The sequence below is a fragment of the Podarcis filfolensis genome (assembly GCF_964270895.1).
Source record: "Podarcis filfolensis genome assembly, chromosome: 10".
NCBI classification, from domain to species: domain Eukaryota; kingdom Metazoa; phylum Chordata; class Lepidosauria; order Squamata; family Lacertidae; genus Podarcis; species Podarcis filfolensis.
The window spans coordinates 1,956,795-1,980,608 of NC_139612.1; the positions used below are offsets into that span (position 1 = coordinate 1,956,795).

Sequence of the window (23,814 nt, forward strand, 5' to 3'; positions counted from 1 at the left end):
TGAACTCAGTGGGATTTCCTTTTTCCGTAACCAGAAAATGAGCAGTGGTAGAGCACATGCCATTCCTTCCTATGGGGAAAAGTAAACCAACACACTTAGGCAGCATTTCTCAAAACACTGGCCCCCTCAAGACTACAGCTTGCCCAGTGGCCTCCTCACTTGCCTGACCTGCCCCTTAGCCATCCATTGCACAGATAGACCACTGCCAGCACCAGTAACCAGTCTTGCAGGAGACAGAGGGGTTGGTAAAGAAAATTAGAAAGTGAAAGGTTAGTGTCATTATTAATAAACAAATGAAAACTGGGAATTGGAAGGAGTAAGAGTGGAAAGCTGCTAGAGGAGGAAGTGAGCTTAAAGGAACCCAAGAGACAGGAAACTCTCAGTTGGGGAGGATAAGCTACAGGTTGGGCATTGAAGAAGCTACAGGAGATGGGTAAACATACTTTTGAGGGGCACAAAGGAGTGGGAACTAGAAAATTAGAGCAGGCACGTCCAAAGCTCAAGAACATCAATCGTAAGAAAAGGTCAACAACTCTGGTCGGCCCTCATGCATGTTCGCTTCATCAATGTTTGGGCACCTGACTTAGAGCCTCTGCATCAGGGCAGGCAGTCACAATACCTCCAGGGCAAATGACTGCACTTGGCTTGAAGAAAGCTAGGTAACAGAACGCTTTACCACACTGTAGCAAATCACTGAACCATTTCCAGAATTGGGATTAGATACAAGTAGAAAATAATGTATTTGCCAGCTCCCTGCCACTATCTGCTGCCATTTTGTGACTGGTGGGCCTCAGTGAGTTTTGGCCATTCCCAGTGGGCCCTGGGGGTAGAAAGGTTAAGAACCTCCGGACTTTGAGACAAATATCTGATACGGGTGGGCCCAAACTTCAGTGACAGGGATCCTGAAAAGGGGTCACTCCCACCCCATGTTCTTGCAATATACAAGGTTTCTCCATCTCAATGGTTATGCACATATGAACAGTTGCCCAACATGCTGCAGTTATGGTAAATGAACTTACGTTTAATTTTCCTCAATGAGGTAAGTACTGTAACACTTTGGTGGCTGTGGTTAGGAAAGGGGAGCAGAATTAAGTTTTGCATTTTGCAAATGTTTTTATGAGAAGCTGATGTGGCTAACAAACTAGGACCTTTGCAACCTAATTCACTAAAGCCAGCTGCAATACATGAGTGACCTTTGGATAGGCTATCTTGGAAATAAAAATCATGCAACTGTATGATGGGGGGAGGGTGCTAGGGTACAGGAAAAACAATAAAATTAAAGCCTCCACTGGGACTTGGGTCTTAGGAAATACTTTCCAACACCATTTTGTGGCTTTTCTTTTAGCTGTTCTGTATATGGTATTTAATATAGAATATTTTTAAAACATTGGTTACTTACCTGTCTTTCCACAAGAGCTGCATGCCAGTAGTGAGTGGGATAAACCACACTCACATGCATTTTCACATAGGCACAAATTACCCTCAGACTTATCTCTCCTTTGAAATCAGTTCATTTTTCCAACCATAAGCTATAGAACTTACTGTCCACCCTCCCTCTTTATAATGGCAGGATGTAATTTAGCCAACTCACCCATAACTGTATGCAGCCCTATAGCTTCCACATTCATTCTCTTGAAAAGAAATAAAGCCCCCTTAGATGCTGCATTCTAGAATTTATAATCCAATGCATGTCTATTTCTGAATATACAGTAAGTCCCATTGAGCTCACTGGAGCTCCCAGGTAAACGAGTATAGGATTGCACTTTTACAGGTAATTTAACCCCAAAATAGCCATTGGATATAACTGCTTTCATTTTTCACGGATTATAAATGTCCATACCATAATTCTAAATGGCATAGTAACCTACTTGCCACCTTTCACCCACAATAAGCTTAGGCATAAAATTAAAAAAGTCATCCATTTGTACAAGAGCAATAAAAAAATTAAATATTTATTCAAATAATAAGCTTAAGTTCAGGCTGAAATGTTGGCAATGCAGATATTAAACACATCACAAAAGCGTGCACAAAAATGAATTTTGAGCAGAGAACAAAAATACTAGGCATTATACTAGACAGCTGATTTAAGAAAACAAAAAAGATTTATAATAATCACTATACAAAATATAAAATGTATTAAACACTACCATCCACAAAACAGTTTTTTAAATTGGTTATATTTAAAAATTATTCGTGTAGTTAATCATATAGTGAATTGTAAATGATTATACAATAACCTGTTTGGCTGGCAATACCTTGTTGCTCTATAGCACACCCAATCACATTGCAAAACTGAGCATCATCATTTATGCTATCAATAAAAGAAACAATTATTGATAATACAAGTAAATATTGTCTGATCTACAAAGAAGAAAATTATTTTTTCCCTTCAACTCTGAAGTGCTTCCATGCAAAGTCAGCACTTGCTTGTTTTTAGCAGAATGTATTACCAAGCAATGTCCAGGGTTTTAGATGCTCACGGATAAGACTTTTACAAATCAAAGATTGACTGTAGACATGCAACCCTCTTGGCTAATGGATAAAAGCACTGTGCATCACTTTATCAAATTTATTGCCTTCCTGGAATTTCATTCAAGGCATCTGAAATTAGACCTAATGATAAATATACACATAGTGAAAAAGGACATAAACTGCTATTTGACACCACTATTGGTAATGTCTGTGCTACGTGAAAGCACCCTTTTAAAAAAGAGCCTATGCGGCGAGAGATAAGTGTCTAAAGATTCAAAATGAATCAACAGTATTGGATAACAATATAATTCTCAACTCAGAAGCTGCCTCAAGATTAGGTGCATCTTCAGTTAATGTAACAGGAAAAAAGGCAATGGGTTTTATTTTATTAAACGCATCCACTCAAACTGACCTAAGGCCACCAGATTTGCAGACACAACGTGTTTCTTTTTCTCTTTTTACAGTTCTTTAGGCTGTAAAATGATAAAGGAATAGATCTATTTAAAAAAAAAAAAAGCTATTTCATCTAGATTAAGAAGTTGCTCCAGGCGTTGGGTTCACGTTCTGAGTAGCCACTTGTGGTGCTACCTCAATGATTCGAGGTTTGTCTATAATCCTGGCAGTGCGGTTGCCCTTTTCTACAATCCCAATAATCCATGCTTGGTGACCTTCACCATATTTCGGAGACTTGATTTCAGCACAGAAACGTGCTGCCTGTTCACGTGGTAAACAAATAAGGAGTCCTCCTGAAAGGAAGAAGAGTTGACAGTTCAGATCAGAAGTCACTACAAACCTTCTCAATTACTCCAATCTAAATCCCACCATTCTTAAAATGGAAGTTGGTAAAAGTTATTTCAGCTACAAAGTCTGGGCATCCTTGTTGACTGATGATGCTAAGGTACAATTGAATAGGCTTGCATTTTCCATGAGATTTTGCTTCCCTCCATCTATGTCTTGTGGATCTTTAAACACTCTTCCATGTAATTCTGATTGTTTCCTTTTATTTCAGTATTCCTTCTAACAGACCTAAGCCACCAGCAATTTTTCTCTGCATCAAGCTAGGAGAAGCCCGGCATTTTATCTTATTTTTATTTGGGGAGGCTCACCATGCAAACTTTGGCCACCTCATGAGAAGACTCGCTGGAAAAGACCCTGATGTTGGGAAAGATTGAGGGTACAAGGAGAAGGGGACGACAGAGGACGAGATGGTGGGACAGTGTTCTCGAAGCTACCAGCATGAGTTTGACCAAACGGGAGGCAGTGGAAGACAGGAGTGCCTGGCATGCTCTGGTCCAGGGGCTCATGAAGAGTCGGACACGACTAAACGACTAACAACAACCATGCAAACCATTTGAGAACTCCTGTAACAGTTTTTCAACCAAGTTCTCATCAGACTTAGTTATATATATCCACCAGTGATATTACGTATTTTTAAAAATACATAAATGAATAAAGGACACACAATGGCATCAAAGATGCTGGTCCTTATACTGTATCATTAACTCCAGAACGAAAAACAGCTTCTTTGGTGTGAGTAGCATGCCAAATCAACAGACATTGCTATATAATACATGGTTATCAGTCAGCAAAAGCTTTTGAACTAAAAATTATTTATATTTATCAGCATCCTTCCTACCAAGACTTAGCATGAACTTCTTTGGTGAAGAAAATAAAGATAACAAATATGGTGCTTGGAGACAGAGCAGGCCTTAAAAATTCTACAAGGATGCTTTCCGTGGGGATTCATCCACATGCAGGTTTTCTCGCCTACATGTACTGCTAGCATGTAATCATATTTTATTTGGTCACCTTCCTGCCCTTCTGCCCCCACCATTCCAGGAAAATGGAGAGGAGAGAACCACAATCCAGCCTACTACTGAAGCATAACAACAGTCAAGCCATTCACTGTGTGCAGATGTAAAGGCGTAGAGCTGTGTGCCACAAGGGCATTGCTGACAACGCCCTCAACCTCCAGATAACCCCACTGAGCAGTTTCATGTAGCTGTTAAACAGCATAGGGAATAAGATCCAACCCTGAGGAACCCAACATTGAAGGGCACTCCCCAAGCACCACCATCCAGCAATGTCTATCCAAGTAGAACTGCAACCACCGCAAAGTGATGCCACCCACCCCTAACTTGGACAGGCGCTCCAGAAGGTGGATGGTATCAAACTGGTATCCAATTCGGTTTCCAAAAGGATCTTCAGAAAGTTCCTTAGCCAGTGTTTGAAAAGTAGACTGCAGTTTTTTGTACCAACTTTTCAAATGTGAACTACAAAGCTGGGAGTCTGTCTCTGAATAAAACCCAATCTGAGTAACTTGGCTGCTTTTGAACATGGAAAATGGAGGCTAATTTGTGCAGGTTATTTACACACTACAGAGAGACGTACAAAGCATGAGCTAAAAGAACTCCAGGTAAACGGCTAAGTTTAATATTGATGAATATGTACACAAATAGTACCTAATTGTGCATGCTACCCTTTATTAACTTACTCTGATGTGTGAATTATGTTACATCAAACCATACTTAAAATAAACTATGGTTTAATGTGAATGCCCAGTGTACCTTTGCAGACTGCTGAAATTCTGGCCACTTTGCTTCTCCCCGGCTGCCAAGAAGGCAAGTCTGGCTTGTTGTGTTGTCTGAACGGCCCAGCCTGACGAGGAAAGAAACCAGGAGCCCATGTTCAGCCCGCACAACAAGCCTGAGTATGGCTTCTTCCCTGGAAGCGCAACAGCAGCAGGGGAACAGTGAAGCACAATTTCGGCAGTGTGCAACAGCACGCTGCTTGTTCACAATAGTGTTCGCATTAGCGTTACTTTAAGGATGTTTAATGTGACCATGTGAACCAGGCCAACATGAGAAACCAACCCTTAGGAGTGCGTACTCAGAAATGTTACTCCATTAAGATTTTTTTTCTCCCTACATAATACTGCTTTCTTGCCCTTCTGTGTAATTTGCAAAACACACACCTGGTCTAGAGCCACGATGTTGTGGACATTGGGAGACTATTCCAGACTAGAACTTGCACTAAACACACAGCAGCAGCGGCTAACTGGGCTCTCTGGGAAAAGAGCACCATCTACTGACCTCTGGAAGAAGTTCTTTAAGCAATGCTTGTGCAAAATGCAGTGTTTGTATGCCAACGGGGTAACGCCATCTTGTGCTGCCCAGTACTGCCAGGCGTGCTCTTCTCAACGGTTCTTTGCTGCAAAATTAAACCTTGGTGGACTGGGCATCTTGCGGTCTGAAGTCAGGACTTCCAAGCACCATCCATGCGGCATGCAGGGGTGTTCTCCACAGGGAAGCTGCTCCCACACCCGATCTAGCATGCCTCGGCTCTATTGCCCATCAGCTTATGGGCAATAGAGCCAAAGCTGCTTTCACTTGCCAGTGCATGACCAGGAGTGCCCCACTGTGCCCAAGGCTCCACCTGATGTCACATATGATGGCAGGTGGGCAGGGCTTGAAGAAAACAGCCTCGCAGGCCAAGTTTGACCCACCTCTGGCACAACAGTATTGCTAAACTGCAAACACGATCCTTTGGGAGAGTGTAACTCAGTCTACAGCAGACTGAACATCATGTCCTTGAGCAACTAAAGTAGTGATAGAACCTCATTTGTCAGGAGTCTGATTCAGTTTATTGGCCTGCATTCTGGAAAATGGTTCTGCACTTCCGCTACCTCAACCCACAGAGGAGAGAGAGAAGAGAGAGAGAGAGAGAGAGAGAGAGAGAGAGAGAGAGAGAGAGCGCGCGCGAGAGAGAGCGCTGAGTGTAATCACCATATTCATGGTACCCACTCTAAATTCCCAGGTGACTTCTCTCAGCATTTTTGTGCACGTGGCAAGATGCACAGGAGACAAGTTTGGATGACTGCAATGCACTGTGTGCGACTGCTCAAGGCTACCCAGAAGCTGAAAGCTGGTGCAAAATGCAACAGCTGGACAGCTCCATGAGGCAGAATATTACCATCCTAATATGCTGCTGAAAGAATGGCACTTGTTGCTGGTTTGCTACTGATTGCTGGTATTGGTGTACATTACCAGTAATCAGTAGCAAAGCGGCAGCTAATGCACTTTTTCAGCAGCTGCATATTAGGATGGTGATATTTTATAATTGGTGTCTGTCTTGATACTAGTCATTGATCATAAGAAAATGATTTGACTTGGTGTACCCTAAAAAGCTTGGGATCAGGATCCTGTCTTTCCCCCTATATACCCAACTATGCAGGACAGGGTATCTTGCAGACACCATTTTATCAGGTGGACCATTCCACACACTGTCAGAATCATACCATAAGTGTAGCACTAAAGTCTCTTTATAGGACGCGGGTGGCGCTGTGATCTAAACCACAGAGCCTAGGGCTTGCTGATCAGAAGGTTGGGGTGAGCTCCCGTTGCTTGGTCCCTGCTCCTGCCCACCTAGCAGTTCGAAAGCACGTCAAATTGCAAGTAGATAAATAGGTACCGCTCCAGCGGGAAGGTAAACGGCTTTTCCGTGTGCTGTTCTGGTTCGCCAGAAGTGGCTTAGTCATGCTGGCCACATGACCCGGAAAAACTGTCTGCGGATGAACGCCGGCTCCCTCAGCCTATAGAGCGAGATGAGTGCCACAACCCCCAGAGTCGTTCGCGACTGGACCTAACAGTCAGGGTTACCTTTATCTTTACTTAAAGTCTCTTTGGAACTCCCTCCTACTGCATATCAGACAGGCACCTTCTCCACTGTCTTTCAACAACAGGGGAAAACATTCCTCTTTCAACAAGCCATCCAGAATCTTTATCCCAACTGATATTTGTCTTTGTTTTGAATTAATTTCACATATGTGCTGCTGCTGTTTTAAAATTCTTATTTTTAAAAAATGTTTTATATATAGGTTATGATATTGTAAACCTCTTCAGGGTGCCTCACGGAAAGCAATTGATGATGATAATAATATAGTGGAACACCTCAACATAAAGGTTATCGGGCAAAGTAGTAATCCCTCAGGTAGGCCACCTTCTGAATCAGTGCTCCAAAGAAGAGAACCACCAAAAGCCAAGCCTCCTACTACCAACCCAACCAACCTCTCCAGAAGGATGCCATGATCAATGGTATCTTATGTAGCCCAAGAGAATTAGCAAGGTCAAACACTTAACTTGCCTTCTCTAGCTATTAGTCCATTAGACTAACCAAGGGAGTTTCTTGAAAGCTACATGCTAGCAAAAGAATTGACATCTTTATAATTTGCTTTTTGAATGTGTGGTGCATCCTTCAATGTAGGAAGTGTTCATAATATTTACTTAAATTTACTGGTCTGCCCAAATAAGTTCTTACTGCTTTGTCCAGTCAATATGGCAAGCCTTCCTTTTTACTTGTCTCACTGAAGGCTATTTGCAATTGCAGAAATGCAACATCTCACGCACTGCAACCTACCTAGAATTGATTCCCAGTCCCAACTGTAATGCAGGCTGCACTTCAAAAATATACAAATGCCATTTAATTCTATAAAGATAAATCTCAGCAATATGCATCCTGCTCTCCATGAAATGATTCAAATATTGTTAAAAATGCAGTGCACAAAGTTTGGAAATTTGCCCAGTCACATGAAGTAAGCATTTGCCTGGCCAAGACACTGCTGACACAGATTCATATTAAATTTCCTGCTATAGATATGGTACGTTATGACATTCATAGGAGAAAAACCTTATTTTAAAAAGGGAGATTTACCTGAAGTCTCAGGACACGTCCCATGCATAAGGCCAAACATGTTGCCACACGCCTTGCTGACTGCAGCCATTTTGGCAAGAACAGGAAGATTGTGTATAACAAAAGAAACCTCATTGCGTTGCTGCTTGGCTAAATTTTGTGCATGCCCCAGGATTCCAAAGCCTGTGATGTCTGTGGCTGCATGTGCATTGAATGTGTGCATCAGTCCTGCAGCTGGAAATGGAAAACAGGAGAAAACATTACGATGAATTCTGGAGTTTCTTTTCCACCACTTTGTGAACCAGTTTAAGTTATGTACTGTGAAGTTTCAAGACCCATCACTTTACTCTGAACTTTGACACAAGAGATGTGGTTTCAGGACCCACCCTGTTCCTGTGACTGTAATTTATATGAACTGTTTTCCATATTGAATTTGAAACTGTTGTAATTCACCCATGGACCACATAGTGAAGGGCAGGTAATGAACTGAAATAGTACCAGTAGTAGTAGCAGTAATTCTGAACTAGGTTTTATTAAAATACTCAGAAATGTTGCAGAAAGAGTAAAAATGAAGTTGCATCATCATCACCACCATCATTTATTACTTATACACTGTCCATCCAGCTGGATTTCCCCAGCCACTCTAGGCTGCTTCCAGAAGGAGACTAAAAATACATTGAAACATCAGTCATTAATAATAATAATAATAATAATAATAATAATAATAATAATAATTTATTATTTGTACCCCGCCCATCTGGCTGGGTTTCCCCAGCCATGCTGGGCGGCTTCCACAGAGACAAAAAATACACTAAAATGTCACCCATTAAAAACTTCCCTGAACAGGGCTGCCTTCAGATGTCTTCTGAATGTCAGGTAGTTGTTTATCGCTTTGACATCTGATGGGAGGGCGTTCCACAGGGCAGGCGCCACTACCAAGAAGGCCCTCTGCCTGGTTCCCTGTAACTTTGCTTCTCACAGTGAGGGAACTGCCAGAAGGCCCTTGGCGCTGGACCTCAGTGTCCGGGCAGAATGATGGGGGTGGAGACACTCCTTCAGGTATACTGGGCGAGGCCATTTAGGGCTTTCAAGGCAGCACCAACACTTTTAATTGTGCTCCGAAACGTGCGGGGAGCCAATGTAGGTCTTTCAAGACCAGTGTTATGTGGTCTCAACGGCCGCTCCAAGTCACCAGTCTAGCTGTCACATTCTGGATTAGTTGTAGTTTCTGAGTCACCTTCAAAGGTAGCCCCATGTAGAGTGCATTGCAGTAGTCCAAGCGGGAGATAACTAGAGCATGCACCACTCTAGTGAGACAGTCCATGGGCAGACAGGGCCTCAGCCTGCGTACCAGATGAAGCTGGTAGACAGCTGCCCCAGACACAGAATTGACATGTGCCTCCATGGACAGCTGTGAGTCCAAAATGACTTCCAGGCTGCGCTCCTGGTCCTTCAGGGGCACAGTTACCCCATTCAGGACCAGGGGGTCCTCCACACCCACCTGCCCCCTTTCCCCCCAAAATAGTACTTCTGCCTTATCAGGATTCAGCCTCAATCTGTTAGCCGCCATCCATCCTCCAACTGCCTCCAGGCACTCACTGCCTTCACTGGTTCCGATTTGAAAGAGGTAGAGCTGGATATCCGCATACTGATGAACACCCAGCCCAAACCCCCTGATAATCTCTCCCAGCAGCTTTGTATAGATGTTAAAAAGCATGGGGGAGAGGACAGAACCCTGAGGCAACACAAGTGAGAGCCCAGGGGTCTGAACACTCATCCTCCACCACCATTTTCTGGACACGACCCAGGAGGGAGGAGTGGAACCACTGTATAACAGTGCCCCCAGCTCCCAGCTCCTCTAGACGGTCATGATTGATGGTATCAAAGGCCTCAGAAATCCAGCAGAACTAGGAAACAGTTTTCACCTTTGTTCCTAGCCTGCTGGAGATCATCAACCAGCACGACCAAGAAAGTTTCAGTCCCATGGGGCGGCCTGAATCCTGACTGGAAGGGATCCAAATGGTCCGCATCCTCCTGGAGTGCCTGGAGTTGTTCAGCAACCACCCGCTCAATCACCTAGACAAAAATGGAAGATTTGAGGCTGGGTGATATTTGGCCATATTGGCCGGGTCCAAAGATGTTTTTTTAAGAAGCGGTTTAATGACCGCCTCTTTCAATGGGTCTGGGAATGCTCCCTCACAGAGGGAAGCATTCACCACCCCGCAGAGCCCATCACCCAGCCCTTCCTTGCTCGCATGTATGAGCCAGGATGGGCAAGGATCAAGGAGACAGGTGGTTGGTTTCACTCGTCCAAGCAGCCTGTCCACATCCTCGGAGGTAACAGATTGGAATTGATTCCATGCAACTCTACTAGACAGGACTCTAGCACTCTCCTGCCCCGGCCCTGCTCCCACGGTGGAGTCTACTTCCTTCCGAATCTGAGCGACTTTATCTGCAAAAATCGTTGCAAAATCATTGCAGGAGATCTTGGGGTTAACAGAACCCCAATGGTGGTTCCGTTAAATTATGAACCACCTGAAAATGTCTCCTGCTATTTTCTGCAGATGCAATAGAAGCGGTAAGCAGGTAAGAGGATGTGAGCAGGTAAGTCATCAAATGCAGTAATGATTAGTATACATTACAGGTGGCACATTCTAGGGTGCTGTTCAATGTAGCTTTCAAAGCATGAGGAGTTTGGAAAGTATTGTTCTTAGTTAGAAGAAGGAAGTGTCATGTAAATATATTTTACAACTTTGAAAGAACAGTTCCAGGTTAAGTTCAACTTTGTTTTATTTAAGTGGCTACATATGCTCCCTACATACTAATAAGTTTAATTACATGACCAGTGAGTAGGAAAACCTAATTTCAAACGAACTGAAGTCTAAGCTTCTTTCATTCTCTATGTATAATAGATTGGGATATTCAGACCTGAAACGCATGTGCGCGCACACACGCCACTTAAAAGATATTTTCCTTTTAGGGGAATTATATTTAGATGATGCTCCTGCGGAAAGATAGTTAGAACAGCTTTATAAACTATCAGGTAAGCAGTTTCTCAAACAAAATAAGCCAGCATCATAGGTTATTTCCACAAACATTGAAAGAAACATTAATCACTGACTAGCAGCAGTTTTTATAGGACATACTAAAAAGTGTCTGTATGGACCTGGGGCCACCCACAATTGCAGAAAGTTTTAACATGTTTGAAAAGCCCTTCTGTAGGACCAAATACAGTGGTACCTCGGTTTACGAACTTAATCCGTTCCAGAAGTCCATTCTTAAACTATGCTTTCCCATAGCAGTGGGGGACTCAAATTATAAATGGAACACACACAACAGGAAGCGAAACATGTTCTGCTTCCAAGGCAAAGTTCACAAATCAAAACACCTACTTCCGGGTTTGCAGCGTTCTTAATCCAAGTTGTTCATAAACTAAGCTGTTCTTAAACCAAGGTAGTTGAAGCAAAGTGGTAAGGAAAATTGGTCTCTCTGAGGCCACTTCAAACACACACACAGTTAAAGTGTTCCCTTGTTCCTACACCTTATACTCCCTATCAAGAAAAAAGGAAGACTCCCGTGTTCCCCTGCATTGCTCAAGCTGGAGACGGGCTGCATAGTCTGCTACACAGGCAACTCTGAATAGGTTATGGGTTCCAGAATGTTCTGCCAAACGCTGTGTTGGGAGTGAAATTGAAGAATGTTTAACAATTCCCAATGATGTATAGATGGGTCCCTGTCATAACGGCTTTCAAATCTGATCATACAAAAGGTGCAGGAGGGACAGAGAACCAGAACTTCTGCTTTTATTTAAAATCAAGTTCACATCACCTGTCAGAAGCACTACAATGCCATTCTCCATACCGTTCCAACCTTGAAACCTCAATAAACATGGAATGCTCTGGCAGATTACAACAAGCATTAGTTTATTCATCTACAGTAGTACAGTGGTACCTCGGGTTAAGTACTTAATTCGTTCCGGAGGTCTGTACTTAACTGAAACTGTTCTTAACCTGAAGGACCACTTTAGCTTATGGGGCCTCCTGCTGCTGCCACGCTGCCGGAGCACAATTTCTGTTCTCATCCTGAAGCAAAGTTCTTAACCTGAAGAAATATTTCTGGGTTAGCGGAGTCTGTAACCTGAAGCGTATGTAACCTGATGTACCACTGTATTTGCAAAGAATGCAGAAATTCTACGACCAAAGTTTGATTTAAAAAACCATCTGCCCAGAGAGAAAGGGAGTACTAGGTATGAAGCCATGGCAAGGATAGCAAGAGTAACCATTCTTGTCATTTCAATCAAAGGCAGAGAAAATGTTCTGATGTCCTCTGATCCTACTTTTAAAAAGGAAGCCAAGATCTTCCATTTTGATTTTCAGAACATTGCAAAGGCCTCTATATTCTGAGGGCTTTGGAAATCTGATTTATTTCTGATTTATTGCAACACTAATATTTTTCCAGCTCTAATACAAACGGTGTACATGCTTTTCAAAAACTGTTTGCCTCTTGGTGACTTATTTAGCCATATTTAACTCCAAAAAGTTTCATCATGAAGCATGTATACCCCATTCTCATACCTGTTCTGTTGAGTCTTGCCATATTCATCATTGCCTCTTGATAGGCTAGCTCCACATCTTCTTGTGTAACCACCAACTTGATTTTGTTCCATTTTTCTGGCTAGTATGTTGAAGAAAAAACAAGATCAAACTATCTGTGTTTTAACTACATAAATTCTGCATGTGATGCAATTACTTTGTTTAAAGTGCAGTAGACTAAAGGTCTTATATAGTCCAGCATCTTGCTTCCAACAGGAGTCAAGTATTATTACTGTTGTCATTTATTTGTTGCCTTCCAAACATATCTCAAGGCAAATTCCTTTCTAAAGTCACCTAAGCTAGTGGAGATGATGAAGATGGGATTTTTTCTCCCAATGTGCATCACTTTACATTTACTTTCACTGAACTGCATTTGCAATAATGTTATCCATTCACCCACATTAAAGAGCTGCTTTTGGAACTCTTTACAGTTTGCTTGGCTTTCTACCATCCTCAATAATGGTCTAGTGTGTATATTAACTTAGAAGAAAGTTCTGCTGTATTCAGTGGGGCTTACTATCAGGTAAGTGTGTAGGGTTGCAGCCTTAATGTCAAAAATATGAACACACAATACATAATTCACACATAATTACACACATAACTCACACTTAATTACGGATGCAACCTGGGAAACCAGGTGCAACAATGAATCAAGAAGCATTTCAAGTCTGCCTAACAGTGTGGGGCAGAGGACAGTAAATCTGTCTGATGAATGCCCCAATCCACCTCAAAGCAAAGGGTCTCTAAACAATCTGTATTCATTTTCAATTAGGTTGTGAGTACTTGAATACTCAAATGGGACTGCAAGATCTGAAAAGGAATATCCCACATTCAAAAAACTATGGAATCTCCTGAATTGTTCTTTCATGTCTCCTCATCCTAAGATGGTAAGAAGTGTGCCAAGAAAACTCCTGGCCTTTGCATGTAACATACGTGATAGCCGAACTTGCTTTTATTTATACTTTACCTTTCTTAAAATGATGACACGCTTTAAAAAACTGTCAATATATACTGTTTACTAGTGGTTTACTAACCCTGCAACTACCATCTAAGGCCCTTCTTTGTGTGGCACCTCCACAAGAGGCAACAACATGAGAATGGGGCTTTTCTGCAGTGGCTCCCCATTGTGGAACGGTCACCCCAGGAAAGCTCACCTAGTGCCTTCATCACGCATCTTTAAACCATTGACTGATTGAACAGTCTACGGCCTTTTAAATGTGTTTGTGGGAGGGGGTTATTGGTTTCTTTTTGGTTTATTATGTATTCTGTCTTCTCATTTTGTATTTTTATGTTGTGAATTGCCCTGCAATCTTTGCATGAATTTAAATTCATAAAATCATCATCATCATCATCACCACCATCTGAGTATTCATCAAGCACAATGAAAATAACATTATCAAAATAGATGCCCTATATCAATATACATAGAGATGTGCTTTTACAGTGAAAAGTTTCAATACTACCACTAATACTGCATTTCAGAGATTTTTTTTTTTAATTTCTAGATAATTAACTGATCTATACTTGCAGAGCAAAACCCCAGTTTCAAAGATTTCAATAGCAAATTGCTAGCAGTTTATGTAAATAGGTTTAAGCCTATTCACTGGTTCAAATACTGATTAAACAGGTGTATATTTTCAAGGTTAAGATAACTACCTCAGATAAAGAGCTACACAGATTATTTCTCTGATCCTTTACTCTGACCCCATTCAGACGCATTTACTTACAATATCTAGCCACTGGTGGACAGCTACAGCAACCTGCGTTCCCAAGGGTTTAGTTAACACAAGCACGTCTCCTGGCACTGCATTGTCTGGCCTGCAAACAAGACACCCATATATGTAAAAAGACACATATGATGTGACTATTTCCCAGTCAGCATTCCACAGAATATATACAACAATGCTCAACCACCAAAAGAGCTTACTCTAAAACTGAGGACTATGAGAAGTGAAATGCCAGAGGACAATTTTATGAACTTTGCATCTCAAACTGAGTAGCAGTAGCCCTCTGTCCAGCTACAGAAGGCTATGGAAAGATACTACAGGTAACCAATGAAAAAACATCTTCAGAACTATACTGTGAATCAGTCAGATACTAGACCTTTGGTGCGTGTGCGGTTGTTGTTTTTTTAAAAAGAATATAATCACAAAGACAAAGTAAAAGAAAAGGTCAAAGATTTTATTTAAATAACAAAAATACTTTTTGAAATCCCATGAAATGTGCTTGTTTAGGTGGCTTAAATAATTCGTTTGACATTTATTCATGTTTCAGAGGATTGTTTTTAAAGTGCTTAATGATGAGAAATAGCCACTCACGCTACCTATAATAGATCTTATTTATGTCTAGCTTCCGTAGCAGGATTCTGGTCTCAGTTCTGTATGTAGAAGGAAATCTAATTCCTCCTACTTCAAAAGCTTAGGATTTCAGCGTAAGTTATTGTATCAAGGAGAAACAAAGTAAGCAGACTTCAAAGCCAACAACTGCAATCATGGAAGGATTTACAGCCACATAGTGCTCCAAGGATGTTCATTCTACATTGTAGGGTACAATGTAACAGGTAGCCAGTACAGTCATACCTCGGGTTGCGATCGCTGTGGGTTGCACGTTTTCAGGTTACGAACGCGCTGAACCCAGAAGTACTGGAATGTGTTACTTCCGGGTTTCGGCGCTCGCGCATAAGTGCTAAATAACGCTTTGCACATAAGTGCCAAATTGGGTCACACGCATGTGCAGACGTGGCGCTGCAGGTTGCGAACGTGCCTCCCGCATGGATCACGTTCACAACCCGAGGTTCCACTGTATGCTGAATACAGTGGCAACTATTAATATGATTTCCTGGGTATGTTTATACATGTTATTCAAGGACCTTTAAAAAAATTGGTAATGGTCACATTCAATTAACATTCTAATCTAGAATGTGACACCAGAGTTCTTTGAAGAACAGAAGCTTAACTTTCATTCTTGATACATGCTTCTTCAAATGAAAAGGGTAACTCATTTTAAAGGTTTCTGAGGCTGCCATTCTAAACACACTTACTAGAGAGTAAGCCTCATTGAACACAGCAAGACTTATGTCCAAGAAAATATTTATAGGATTCTGCAGTTAGACATGTATGATTAATATCCAAGAACCCAAAGGCCAAAATATCATCAATTTTCTTACAGATAACATTACAGAAAGGAAATATCCAGAATTTTAACAGTACCTACCCCTTTTAATATTTTACAACCCCTTTTGCATAGGATTAAATGCTTCAACTCACATTATAAACTCATTAGGCTGGCAGACTGTTGTGGCCACTCCTCCTAAAACAATCCAAGGGTTTAATACTGTCTGACCACCAGTCACTGATGTTCCTGCCTCTTCTGCGGCATCTTTGAAACCTTGGATAATTAGAGGCATTACTTTGTCCCTTTCCTAGAGATCAGAAACAACACAAGCAGAAAAACTCTATAATCAATGAAAAAAAATCCAGTCTGGAGGTGCAAACCAGTACATGCTGAATCCATTTTTAACTTACAAACCATCCATAGGAGCTACTGGTCAAACCAAAACCAGAGCAGAATGTTTCACAGTTTCTTTTAAAATCTTTGAGACACATTTTCCAAAAACTTAAAGTACAAGTACAATTAAGAACAAGTTCTTGGATTCAAAACCTATGCTTAAACAGGTTACATGTAGAGATGTGAGTACTCTACTCGTGAATGTGGGTGCTTTCAACTGCCATTAATGGAGAGGGGAAGAGATTTCTGCAACTTTTCTCTTTCCCCTCATTCTACCCCACCTCTAAAATGTTTGCACTTGGGAGCTGCTTGACCTTTCAGGACAGCCTCCTCCTTTTGTTTGTGGAAGCCCCCACTCGACTGAAGCCCATCTCTGTACCACTGAATCCAAAACTTTTAATAAAAAGCATACAGCAAGGTATGTACAGGGGAACACAAAACAATACAAATGTACATTGTGAAAAACAGAACACTTCTCTGCATGGTACAAGTCATGCCAAGCAAAAAAGCACCCCTCCCACACATTGTGCCATTCCATAATGAGATGAAAATGCAAAACAAAGATTGGGCAAGTAGATATCCCATATTTGTGAGTTCCAGATTAAACAGAAGTTATATATTGCTTGATATTATGCACTCACCAAAGTGTTGTGTGAGAAAAAACATTCCAACTACCTTCAAGCACCTTGCTGTACCCCAATAGTGGTATGAACCGCAAAAGCCTGTGTGCATGTTTTAGTCTGACTACAAAAATAGTCTGGTCTCACCTGGCCCTGGTAACTGCAGACTGGCCCAGTTCACACAACACTCAGCCAACCTCTGATCTCCCCTATTTTAAAATGGGAAGGGGAGAACCGTGTGTCCCGCCTTGAACTCCTTGGAGGAAAAGGTGGTATATAAATGTAATTCTTTCTTTTTTTCTTTGAGCATGAATCATAACGGAAGCTGGGAAAAAATGTTTTTGTTATCCTAGGATAACTGATAGATGTTCAACAACAAACATGGGATTCTCTTGTGGATGCTTGGAATAAAGGTTGCATTGTTCTCTATGAAAGCTGGTGTTCATTTTCAGGGACACAAGGCAATATGTTAGCATGATGCATTCCTATAGCAGTATTTACAGTACTTACCCTATCTGTCATTTTATTACTTATTCCAAGCAGCATCAACATGTTGTCACACTCAGTGACTCCCATAGCATAAAGATCACTAAGAACATTGGCACAGGCTATACGTCCCTAAAAACACACCAAAAAAATTTATTTAATTTACAAAGCATCATCAATTCATGTGCTGCTTTACAAAATAAGATAGGGGAAAAAGATACATCCTTCTCCCAAACTTTTCAACAATGGAAAGGCAGAGATAATGAACTAAAGATTTTTATACTCTGTTTCAAAGGGAACATTTTTTTTTTACAACTATATTAAAACATGCTTCTAGTGTACTGCATTGCCAATAATGTCCAGAATTCTGTAATATATGTGGCACCACCTCCAGGCAGAAATATACATTTGCAGTCAGGTCTACTACAATTAGAATTCCTTTGTTTTAATAAACATTTTAATATTGCATTGGTGAATGATTATCTATTTCTTCCTTTAAGAGACACAGCAGACAGCTCTGGAAGATATTTAACCAGTGTCAACATTTCAGAGTTAGGCTGAAGTGGCAAATTGTCAATGTATCAGAGTTAAGTGAAAGTGGCCAGTGGTCCCCTCCTCCTCCCTTTTAAAAGAATATGACAATTGCTCACAAACCAGGACTTTTAAATTGTCCCAGGCATAGTTGGACACAAATTGCTTGTTACTGGTAATTTTCAAGCTACACACATCTGCAAAAAACCTAGCCCCCACAAAGCAGAACAGAACACATGAAACCTTGTCTGCAATATAAAGAAACAACAGGCATGTGTGACACATAACTGCACATACAGCTGGAGTTTCATTTGATGTCAGCATCCAGCAGTTTCCATTATCAGCAAGATATAATGATATTCATTTAAATGATATTCAATTAAAAAGCAACTCGTCTTTTCAGTAATAGGAACAGCTGTAGCACAAACACCATACACGCTTGTGATTGTACCTGCAGTTATATTCCATATGTATATACTGATTCTTTGGATTGCAGCACCCAGTTGCAGACTTCATACTTGCTATTCTGAATGTGTTTGTATCAATACAGTAGGTTGGAGTACCTTGGGCAATAAATTTCATGGAGAGCAGGTATTTAGTTAAGAGTCCAAGAGTGATCCTAATACAGTACAGTTCTGATTCAAAGTATCCCAAGACAACTGGAGTACAAAGCTCAGATCTAGAGCTCTGCCTCTAACAGGAGAAAAACTTCACAAAACTGGCAGGTCAACTGTCCAATCACAACAGAGAAAGTCTAGAACTGCCCAAAACAATGCTCGCCAATCACAATTTAGGTAGCTAACAGGCACCTTTCCCCCGCCCCATACATATGTTTAGGCAACTCACCATCATATAAGGATCATCCACAATAGGATAAATGTAATCTGTTGTCTGGACCAAAGATAGGCCCCCATGTCTTAAAGGAATAACACAAGTGTCCATTCCAATTCCTGTAAAGACAGTGGCAGTTAATTACCAATTAATAAAAGTCATTTCCTTGAATTTCTCAAAGTATATTCTATCCTTGCCCACCCCACTCACCCAAAGACTCCTTACACACCAATGAAATTCAAAAGGAAGCAACAGCTAGTGAGGTTTGGGGAGATACATCAGTCTGTTTCTCCTCATTAAACATCAGCCCGACAACCCTAGTCTTTAAAACTGGGGTCAGCAATGTTTTTTGAGGCCGGTCCAGTCCACTCACTGGCAGACCTCTCGGGTGGGCCGGAGCATGCACGCCCGTGCGTGTGCTCAAGCTAATTCCAGTGCACTTCTGGGGGGGAGGAGTGCCCGTGTGCATAGGCTATTTCCAGCACGCTTCCGACCCGGAAGTCGGTCACCGTGGCGAGAAAAAAAATGGTGCTGCGGGGAAAAAAGCACAGAATCCCCATGCCGATCCACAGAACAGCCGTGGGCCGGTTCCAGGAAGCTCATGGGCTAGAACCAGCCCATGGGCCTTAGGTTGCTGACCTCTGCTTTAAAACATGTCTGCCCACAGAAAACAACTGACAGACACACAAACTGATTAGGACAAAATAATGATAGCAGATCTGCACATTAGCCAGCAGCCATTCATGAGGTTCAGTCTCCTCCTGTGGTGTGCAGACTTATGAAAACTGCCTGACCATCCAATTGCTGCAGAACCTAAGAGCTTTTTACCATCTCTCTTGCAAAAATACAGCGGCCTTCTCTGACGGATAAGAACCTGGTAGAAGAAAAGCTGCCATCTATACTTTTGACTTAACGAAGGGAGGGAGGGAGAGAGCGAGAGAGCAATGTGCGCTGCATGAGATTGGCCCTTTGAATTTAGACATTAAGAGCTTTCATAGAAACTTGTAGTTGAACTTGTAGTCAGGAACAAATGACATGGGTGCTCTGGTACTTCCTTGGCTTCAACCATATAATTTAGGGTGAATCTCCCACAGAACTTATAGATTCCCCCATGACCTCCAAGATAAAGCACTCTCAATATGCATTTATTAGACCCTTGATTAGCAAATAGTTTTATAAGAAGACCACTTTGAAGCAAAGGAAATGGGAGGTAGTAGACCAAGTCTCCTGCACTGTTCAGAAAGGTTTTCCATACATCTCTCAGCTTTAAAGACCAAATGATACCAGGACTTGGGACCTCTTTCTAACCCCTATGTTCCATTTTCCCCTTGATCTTTCTTAAAGCTTAGAGATACTTTTGCAGTGTTCTGAGCAAAAGAGTCTTTTCAGATTGCCATCCACTGGGCTCACAAACAAGTTTATGGCAAGATTTGATAAGACTGATCATCTGTTCTGGGAAGAAGGAAAACAGGGTAGTTTTTGTTATATTTGTTGAAAATCAAAATTTCTATAAAATTTCACAGAAATGCACAATGCCACGCATGAATCAGGTTCTGCTGTACCTACACCATCAATGGGGTACTTGGAAAAAAGTTAAACCTGGTGCCACACACTCCCAGCTTAACTCTCTTTGTAGACCAAAAGAGCAGTGGCACAAAGATATGCCTGACTCCTCACCCAAGTCATAGAAACATAGAACTGCAGGAGTTGGAAGGGTCCCCAGGGTAATCAAGTCTGACTCCCTGCAACGCAGGAATCTCTACTAATGACAGATGGCCATTCCAGTTCATAGCTAGGAGGGAAATTTGTGAACAACTATGCTATTTTTTTCTGGCCAGTACCACTCTTGGGCTTGCCTCATCATGCCCTGCTTGCAGCAGAGTAACAGAACAAAGTGCATCAAGCCAAGCATTCTGCTTCTGCAATAGCGAAATCAGGCGTTCGAAGAAAACCCACAAGCATGAAGGTAATAACTCTCTCCTGCTGTTGAAACTGAGATTAAGCAACATAATCCTTAGGAATATAGTGGTACCTCCAGTTACGAACTTAATGCGTTCCGGAGGTCCGTTCTTAACCCGAAACCGTTCTTAACATGAGGCACACTTTCGCTAATGGGGCCTCCCGCTGCCGCCGTGTGACTTCCGCTCACAAAGTTTGGAAGCAGGAGCATCTACTTCCGGGCTAACGGAGCTCGTTAACTGAAGCGTTCATAAGGAGTACGGTACGTAACCTGAGGTTCCACTGTACTTGGTATTCCTTTATTCAGCACATAAACCATGACCATCCAAATAATCCACCAGCCACACATGGACGGCTATGGATTGTCCTTCTAACATTACCTATGAACTGGAAAAAGAAATATGATACGATACCAAAAAAAGTAAAACAACAGACAAGCAAACAACAATATGTCTGTGTTGATTACCTGACATGTTTAGGGAGGGTTAACAGGTTCTTATTACTCTTCTTCATGTCAAAAATGTAATGTACAAGTACAATACGTTGGAATCCAAGGTATGCAATATATGCTTGCATTTTGGAAAATCATGATTTAAAAAACAACAATATATTGCTATAGATTCAGGTAGGTAGCCGTGTTGGTCTGATGCAGCAGAAATAAAATAAAATAAAAAACTGTCCAGTAGCACCTTAGAGACCAACTAAGTTTGCTCTTGGTATGAGCTTTTGTGTGCATGGACACTTCTTCAGATACTTAGTTGGTCTCTAAGGTGCTACTGGACAATTTTTTAATTTTTTAATATATTGCTATATAACCCATGACTAAAAATCATGAGTTTATCTTATCCCCTTTCAGAGTTAACTATTCTAGTAATCATCACATCTTGCAGCATCAAATTTCATAAATTAATTGTGCACTGTGTAAAGTATCTTCTATCCTGAATCTCCTAAAGATCAGTTTCACCGAATGGCCCCAAATTCTATTTTTATGTCAGGGTTTTCAGTGAGCTGTCCACATCAATACAAATATCTCTTTTCTGATTGGTTACTACTAGTTCATATCCCATCAGTGTGCATGTAAATTTAGGAGTTTTTGTTCCAATGTGCAAGACTTTACAGTTATTTATACTGAACTGCATTTGCCATTTTGCTGCTCCTTCACCCAATTTGGAGACACTCTTTTGATTTCGTCCATCCTTGGTCACCTCACTGCTCATGCTTAACACCAGATCATTTATGAACACGCGAAAAAGAATCAGTTTCAATATAGATCCTTGGGGAACCAAGTTATGTGCCCCCCTTGTGAAAACTATATTCATTCCTGTGGTCTACCTTCTCTTTTTTAGCTAGTTACAAATTCGTAAGATGCCGGCCCTCTAATCCCATTGTGCCAAATTTATTTAAATTCCCTCAACAAAGGCTTTTATCAATAGCTTTTCAAACATTCAAGTATATAGATTACTGGATCACTCTTATCCACATACCTGTTGACACTCTCAAAGAACTCTAAAACATGAGGTGCTTTCTTAGTAAGAAGCAAGGCTTGGAATCCCTGAGTGATCCAGCCATGTAAAGTATTGAATGCCCCCCAAACCTATTTGGGAGGGGGTGGGGTAAGGGGTTTGCTTTGTTTTTATTATGTATTTTGTGTAAAAACACAAAATCTTATATTTTATGCTGTGAACAACCCTGAGATCTACAGATGAAGTGTGTTATAAAAATTTAATAAATAACAACAACAACTGGCCTCTGAGCATTCTGTGTGGTGGTAGCAGTAGTAAGTGCACCAGCGAAGTAGGAAAGAATAGTACAGGCTTGGTACAACGTGGAACTATTTGTAGGCCCTCCTTTCAGCATCACTCAGATAGGGTGGGTTCGGGGGGGGGGAAATCTAGAAGTGAGCAGGGGCCAGTTGTGCCCCAGACGCTGCCAGTTGGCCATTGCTACAACAGGATTATGGCTATAGTCCAGTTAACCCAAAGGACAATGGTGATATTTGTTGATTCAAATCATTAGCTTTCCAAATTTGCTTTTGTATGTATACTTAAATCTCAGTCAATGAAAATGTTGGTGCTCCCATTCTGAAATTTATCACATAACATGACCATGTTCTGAAAATTAAATACTCAGGAACCAAAGATTAAAAAGAATATAAAACGTACTCTTTGGCAGAAAAAGCACACATTTTTGTTTTTGTAGTCTACCATCCTTTTTTCACCAACTTAGAAGCATTATGAGGAGCTGCAGAAGGGGATCATACTACATGGAAGTGAAGCATGAAACCCAAGTCACAGGGCCCTCTCTAGATCTGAGCTGCAAAATGGGGCTAGGACTTGTTTTGGCCATGTAGTTCCAAAGCACTCTGAGCACCTCAGAAATGCTGAGCCAAGCTGATAAGTCGCCAACTCCCCTCCTTTCATCCTGGAGCTGTAGTAGTAGTCTGAGGCTTGTAATTATGGCACAACACATTTGTCGACTTTGTGGGGAAACCAGTCTTTAAAAATCAAGAAAGAACTGGTCATGTGGAAGAGGTGGATGAATTTGGGTACATTAACGTTAGACCAGTTGATAAACGAAGAGAATGAATTTTATACATATTCCATCTTAAGAGACAAATACAGATTGCCTACAAATTCTCACTGGCAATATCGCCAGACAAAACACTTGCTAACTACCATCGACAGACCAGGAGCTTTTACAGCCTCAGAGACCCCAGAAATATTGAAGCAGCTGATTAATTCTTACACAACAACAAAAACGGCCATCAACATATATAAATATTTGCTATCAGCAAACCTTTTTGATATACAGGTATTGAGGGAGGGTTGGAATAAAGAATTAGAGATATCCATTTCAACCACACAGTGGGAAACTGTTTTAACTGGTATAACAAGGGTGTCTCTGGATCTTAAATTGAGGCTCACAGAACAAAAAATAATATTTAGAATATACTGTAGCCCATTACGTTTGTTTAAAAGAAGGGCTGTTAGAGATGCAATAGGGATAATGCTTCTCTAAAACATATGTTTTTTCACTGTCCTACATTGAAAGGTTTTTAGCAGAAGGTAACAAACCATCAACAGAAATGTATGGAACAACCTTACATTAACAGAGCAAAATATCCTATT

At 41.3% G+C, this 23,814-nt stretch overlaps 1 protein-coding gene and 1 long non-coding RNA gene across 5 annotated transcripts in view; one reads left to right on the plus strand and one right to left on the minus strand.

Annotated features, from left to right (window-relative positions):
- LOC310744283 lies at positions 1-5,027 on the plus strand. The gene is made up of 2 exons (XR_014539492.1): positions 1-269; positions 3,482-5,027. It is a non-coding gene; the product is annotated as an uncharacterized lncRNA (long non-coding RNA).
- SEPHS1 (selenophosphate synthetase 1) overlaps positions 1,937-23,814 on the minus strand; it is a 26,515-nt gene continuing 4,637 nt past the window's right edge. For all 4 annotated transcript variants that reach the window (XM_083575313.1, XM_083575311.1, XM_083575312.1 and 1 more), the window contains exons 3-9: positions 18,743-18,846; positions 17,390-17,497; positions 16,019-16,173; positions 14,480-14,570; positions 12,735-12,834; positions 8,182-8,394; positions 1,937-3,218 (exon numbers count right to left, since the gene is read on the minus strand). In XM_083575313.1, coding sequence (XP_083431439.1) covers positions 3,004-3,218; positions 8,182-8,394; positions 12,735-12,834; positions 14,480-14,570; positions 16,019-16,173; positions 17,390-17,497; positions 18,743-18,846 — 986 coding nt within the window. In that variant the 3' untranslated portion in view covers positions 1,937-3,003. The remainder of the gene's footprint in view (positions 3,219-8,181; positions 8,395-12,734; positions 12,835-14,479; positions 14,571-16,018; positions 16,174-17,389; positions 17,498-18,742; positions 18,847-23,814) is intronic.